The sequence below is a fragment of the Falco rusticolus genome, chromosome 9, assembly GCF_015220075.1.
Source record: "Falco rusticolus isolate bFalRus1 chromosome 9, bFalRus1.pri, whole genome shotgun sequence".
NCBI lineage: Eukaryota > Metazoa > Chordata > Aves > Falconiformes > Falconidae > Falco > Falco rusticolus.
In genome coordinates this window covers 26,508,096-26,514,827 of record NC_051195.1, presented here as the reverse complement: position 1 = coordinate 26,514,827, position 6,732 = coordinate 26,508,096, and the positions used below count along the sequence as shown (strand labels likewise).

The window sequence follows — 6,732 nt, the reverse complement described above, 5'->3', positions numbered from 1 at the left end:
GAAATTCAGATCTGTTTCAATGAACACAGATCATTGGCTGGCACTCAGTTTATACTCAGCCTTCTCACCCACGTAGCCATGGGGTGTTTGCTCCTAAAATTTAACACATAGCTCCTTTTCCATTCATGTGAGTATTGCTGAACTTCTGATGGCAGGAAACTTCAAACATGTTATAAAGCTACAACCAGACTCAAGATTCCCTCTTTGCCCACTATTTGACACTTATTACCATTTTTCTGCTATTTAAGAGAGCAAAGATCTTCCACTTTTTCTGAAGAAGGTAATAGAAGAAACTTGCAGGACCCTGCCTGGTTATTTATGCTTACAGAGTAAAAATCTTACAGTCTCCTGAACTCAGTTTGAATTCAAACAATTTTCTGATTTTATTCTTTCCTTTAGGCTATCCATTTTTTAAAAATATTACATATAAGTCATATTTGGCTGTGTTGAGTCAAATTCTAATTCTTTTGCTCCATCTTCACCTGGGTAAATTACTTAGGCAAGTTCAGACTTTTATAAAGTCTTTAGGATTTCACCCATTTTATGCATATATAACTTCATAATTATTTACTTTTACTAATCCAATTTTGATCATCTCCTGACTGTTTCACGAAAAAGTAAATTTTGCAGTTTTGAAATCTTCTCTTTAGTATTCTGTTTTCCTCCCCTTTTAAGTACCTCTCACAAACACACGTGTACATCTGTGCACGTGTATAACGTGGGCTAAGCATCTAAGTGGAATTCGTCGTACTAAGTTTCAATGGAAATTTTTGTGTGTACCAAACAATATATATACTGTGAATGAAGGGAAGAACATACAGGTATACATATCTACACATCAGACAATTTTATAAGGTCTAAGAATTAATTGATTATTTTAAAATGCTAAAATTATTCCCTTAGGATTTATGAGCTAAGAACGCTCAGGGATTTAGTGTCCTGACATCTCTTTAATTAGCAGTCACCAAGATCTCACACTAAGAAGATGCTAATCCAGTGCCTTCTGTCATATCTCAAGAGTTTCAGAAGGCTTGGAAGCCACAGGGGAAGGTGAATGTACTATGCCAGTGAGCTATACAATATGTACAAATTACCATTTTCTCACTAGTATCAGGTTAGGACTTCTTGCTACCACTCCTGCTTTGGTGGTGATGCAGTTCTAAAAGAAATCTTAAGAACAATCTAGCAGAAATGGGTGAGGTAAATAAAGATGCCGTCGAAAAATACTTGGAGAACAATCCCCAGTTTGCCAAGGAGTATTTTGACCGAAAAATGAGGGCAGAAGTTCTGGGAAGTATCTTTAAGGTGAGCCCTGGAGATGTGAAGGAAGGAGTCAGCTTCAAAGATATGTCCCGCCTGGAGGAGTGTAACATACTTTTTGAGCTCCTAACAGAAATCCAGGATGAAGAAGGCACTATGGAAAAGACAGTGCACAAGACCCTGCAGAGGCTGGCACAGCTGCTGGCAGCTGATCGGTGTAGTATGTTTGTTTATCGTTCCCGAAATGGTATTCCAGAGGTAGCCACCAGGCTTCTTGATGTCACTCCAACTTCCAGGTTTGAGGACAATTTGGTGAACCCAGACAATGAGACTGTTTTTCCTCTGGACATCGGGATAGCAGGATGGGTTGCTCACACCAAGAAGTTTTTTAATATACCTGATGTGAAAAAGGTAAGTGACTTCTCTGGGGGAATGGGTGTCTGTGCATCTGTTTACCCAGCTTCCTGCACAGGGCTTATGGTACAGAATCATTCTTCAAAAACACCCCAGAGACCAAAAGCATGAGAAAAGCAGCAGCAGAGCTTCCTTAAAATCCAGTAGAACCATATTATGTAGCCTAGTGAGATATTTCCAGTATCCTTGCACAACAGTTGTAATGTAATTTACTATAATAAGGGAGAGGAATATTAGATTAATAGAGACCAGTAAGTACTGCATTTCTGTTGAACGAGGCAGGTTCCTATTCTGTTTTCCAGTATGGGCTTGCAAGCGTTCTCCCTTATCATTCCATACTGCCAAACATGCACCTCTGAATACAACTAATTTTCAGCTTTTGTAATGAGGTTAATTTCTTATAGGTAGGTGAATGAAGCCAGATGAAGGTGATGTCAACATACACATTCAGTTTCAAGTCTGTATTTGTATTTAAAATGGCTCCAAATTCTGACTATGTCCAGGTCCAGGGCTTTTGTTCAGAACCATCTATAGAACTAGATTAGTAAGTCAGAGCTGCTCTGACATTTTCAAAGTTCCTGTTGAATTTGCACAGAATCACCTTCTTTAGTTATGGTGCTGATAAGGGTTACTAGAAATGTTAATTAAAATGATGAGGGACCTAACAGAAACCAAACATGCATGAATGAGAGCTGCTTTAGAAACTGCTCCAAAATACATGCAGAAACATAAATGTGCTTTGATTGTTGTAGATTTCTTTAAAAAAAGAGCTACCTTTACATTATCAAATGGTGACATCTTCATCTATTTTTAGTCTCATGTGGAAAAGCTAAGATAATTATACAAGATGACAGTGTGGCTTCTCAGTATTTCCTATACAGTCAATTTAAAATTCTGGGCCGTTTTAGAGATGGAAGCTACCTTAGTGTCCTGAGCTCAATTTAAATAATAAAACTCTTTATACACTGCAATTATCTAGGCTTTCCAGGAGGTAAACAAAAAGTGATGCATTTTATCATGTTAAAAGTTGGCAGACATAAAGAAATGAAGGACTACTTTTAAAGCTCTGAAACAAACGAAAATGTCTATGTGTGTGAAAAGAACATTCCAATATATAGTAAACTACCTCAGATGTAAGTAGGAATCAGGGGAGCAAACAGAATAATGACTGATTTGAGAAAACAAATCAGTTGATTTTTCACTGACCACTAAGATGCTTTTTTCAATGGCTGCTGTTCTGACAAGAAGCATCTGACTTACTGCCTCTTACCACCACATGCAGAGATTGGAGGATAATCCTTCTAAATTCATAAGGCTGATTACATGAGAAAAGATCAGGAGGATCAAGAAAGATGTGCCTTCTATCAGACACCGCACTGCTCCTTAATACCATTACACGAGAGATGCTTGGAACAGGGCTGCCCAAATGTTTCTGTGTTTGCAATAGGATTTGTTCAAAAATTTGTGACAAATGTAATTTGAATATGCTTAAATAAGAGAATGTTTCTGTCCATTTAATCCCGCTAGGTATATACTTTGCACTCATAAATTAATTAATCTCAGCTAAATATCTGTCAAGCTATCATTCAATCATTCTAAGGTAATCTTCACTTAGGCATCCATTTACTCTCTTAGGATTACTGAGGTCTATGCCATTAGGCCCATGCTTAAAAATGCAGTTAAACCATGGTGCCATTAGTCCACATTTGGTAACTACATGTCATCAAGACATTGACATTTTATAACTTAACTGCAAAATTCCCAGATACTTCTCTGGGACCAAGTTTTGTTACTTAAAAACAGCCCTGAAGGTCTCAAAATTATCACCATTTCCATTCTATTTGTACAAAAAAAATCAAGTGTCTAAATCCATACTCTTCACACAGGCAAAGCTCCCACTAATGTCACCAGAATCTTTACCTCCATAAAGAACCCAGAAATGCCAGTAACATTTAAGAAATATAAGTAGTCCATAGCAGAAGAAATAGGCATCCACTGAACCCTTCATCATGTTTTTGAAAGGATAATTATTTTTCAGATTACTTTGTATGCATTTCAGTCAAAACTAGACTGTCTGCTACCCAAATCCCAAGTGAAAAATGACAAGCAGAGTTAAGCCAGAGAGGAATTTTGCCCCTACGGTCTTGTCAGAATACAAAATGCACAATGAATAATTCTAGATGGCAATAGTACTTTAAAAATGTCATGTCTAACCACTTTCTATTGTTGACACAATCCATATCCAAACAGCATAGTGGTTTTTAAGTCTTAAGTAAATGACAACATTGACAAACCCACAGTAAGACATTTTCATGCTTCAGTCACCACCCCTTTGTAACAAAAGTGAATGTAATGAAAGACCACAACAACAATAAATTATTGAAAAAAACTAAGACTCCACTTTTAGTGCCTGGTAGCCAGTTCTTTAGGGATGATCTCCTTCTTCAACCTGGAAAGGTACCAATAAACATGAGGAAGCTCCTCATCCTGACTAATGCTTCAGAAAAGAAAGCAGAGGAAAAGACACAGACCTTCCATAATTAACTTAGTAGCCAGAACAGTCTCCCCCCACAGGATTATGGACCTGTTGACTGTGAGAGCTAACAGTGTTTAATCCAGGATTTAATAGTAGTGAGAAACAGGAGGCCAGGCAGGACCACTACTTGAATAATTTGCCTCACATTTTTCCCAGGGTCTGGCAGAGTATGTGACTCAAATAATCCAAGGTAAAATAATAGACTGCATAAAATTTTATATGTCCATCAGTATTCTTTAAATATTAAGTGATAACATGGAAAACATGCTAAAGAGGAGTACAGTTACCTTACATCTTTTGCTAAGGCATTATTTCTAAATAAAAGTAAGAACTAAGAACTAGTTAAACAAGGAGCATGTCTTCTAGGGAATCAAAACCTTACATTCTCAGCCTGTAAGAACCAATAATAAAGACTATATATATTTGCTTTAATCTGTCATGTTTTTAGATTATTGCATTATTCCTTTTATCAGAGATATCAAAGACAAAGATTTATCTGAGGATTGGAAACTCAAGAAATATCATTCCTGGTTATAGTAGAGTATAAAATTACATAAATGGTGAAAAAAATGTTCAAAAGAAGTGAAGGCTTTTGGATTAGATCCAGAAAGGCATTGAAATGTTCTGATGCTGAAATAACAGCCCTCATTTTTAGAGGTTCTTCACTGGATTCCACAACCCTAAGCATGGAGAGATTCTGGTGCTTCCAACTCAGATTAAGCAGCCAGAGCAGTGAACATTGTGAACCCAATTTAACCACTAGAAACCTGTGATACAAAACAATTTAAATACATCTTCAAGTTGCAAGTACTTGCATCATCCCTTTGTAAACTGATCCAAGTTCAGTTTGTATGAGTCTTTTTTTTTTTTTTTTTTGGGTGCTCTACTTCTCTTGAATGCAAGGGTGGGAGAGACTTGAATTCCAGGCCTGTCTGAAGTGACAGAAGTTTCAGATTTTGAGTGAAGGTACCAGGCTCCAGGCTCCAGGCTGTCTGAGCCTGGAATGAGGAAGAAGAGACACTCCATCCCTTTTCTTGATTCTACATCAAATTGCAAAATAAAGATGATTTGAAGAGGGGAGAAAAAAAGAGTGAAGGGAAGTATGGTTTTGCAGCTCAGTGGTTCAAACTCCCACGTGGCAGTGAAAAGACCGGGACACCAAATAGTTGTCCAGCTGCTCTGTGTAAACAGTTGCTCTGGTTGCAGTCCTGGGACAAGTCTCCCTTCTAGGGCAAGAAGATATTGCTGGAATCAGGCACATGTGAAAAATATGAAGCAGTGGGAAAGTACAGGAGAGAGCAAGATGGTCAGTGACACTAGTTGCCCTAAAAATGGAAAGACTGGAGTCACTTTGTGGTGCAGATGGTAGCAGGGCAGTCACTCGCTAACAAGATGTCTCAGTTCTTAACTCATGTTCTGCTAGTCCCCTCATAATGTGATCTTGGAGAAGAAACCCAAATATCCAACATATTGACAAGGCAAAGTATGTTAAAAAAAGCTTCAAAGGCCAGAGGAAGATTGTTAAAATAATTTTAGAGGGAAGTTCTTGAGAAACAAACTCAGTGTTGTTAACATAAGAAGAAATGAGAGCAAAGATACACAACGCTACAGAAGTACTGCCCTCCTGGCTGTCTGGAAAGTAATAAGAACTGGAAGAAACAATCCCAAGATAAACTAAAAATGGGGGGAAAAACTGAGAGGTAGCCTTTTACCTGGGAAGAACTTGCACTGCAATTGTTAATGTCTACTCTTCCATTTTATCTTATCACCTTGATAATAAAAACCAGATTGTCATAAACTCACACTCAATACAGTAAACATTAACTGCAAAAATGGAAACGTGTTCCAATCTGTTACAAAGACAAAGATTTGGTCAAGTTGCAAGAAAATATTTTAACACAGGAGCAAATTTCTATGAATCATGCCTTCCAGAAGAAAACCCCTAACCTTTAATTCTTTCCTTGAATTAATTTGTGTTAAAAGAGAAAAGCTCCCAAAATTGAAGAAAACTGAAAATTAAAAGTTAAAATGAAAACCTCCCTTTTAGCCTAATTTCCTTGTTTTATGTGAAAACCATACTTAAAACAATATCATAGATTCAGTTTCTAGAAGTTGCAAAATAGACACTACATATGGCAACTAAAAAGCAGACATTTCAGTGACATGACTGAAAAGTTCAACCCCCAAATGCTGTTAAACATGTATTAATTTCTACTTGATTCAGTTTCAGAACTCTAGTGATCTTGAAGATACCAAAGTCGATTTGTTCTGCAATGCTAGTAAGTTACATGCCAAAATGCAGTTGTTTTACATCCCTGACAATACATGATTTTTTGAGTGTGGCCTAAAGAATGGCCATCTCGTTTAGCTGAATGGTTTTGAATTGGACTTACAACATTTTTGTAGCTGCTGGCATGTGCTTTTTATTTTCCATTCATACTCAACTATATAGTTATGAAACAAAAACATTTGTGAGTTGAAATTAGGATAAGCAGAAATAAGAGATGAAGCAATATAGCACA

The 6,732-nt window shown here is 37.1% G+C and overlaps 1 protein-coding gene across 2 annotated transcripts in view; it reads left to right on the top strand.

The window, feature by feature from the left end:
• The first annotated feature begins 991 nt into the window (after positions 1-991).
• Positions 992-6,732, top strand: part of PDE6C (phosphodiesterase 6C) — a 31,283-nt gene continuing 25,542 nt past the window's right edge. For both annotated transcript variants that reach the window (XM_037399163.1, XM_037399165.1), the window contains exon 1: positions 992-1,671. In XM_037399163.1, coding sequence (XP_037255060.1) covers positions 1,192-1,671 — 480 coding nt within the window. In that variant the 5' untranslated portion in view covers positions 992-1,191. The remainder of the gene's footprint in view (positions 1,672-6,732) is intronic.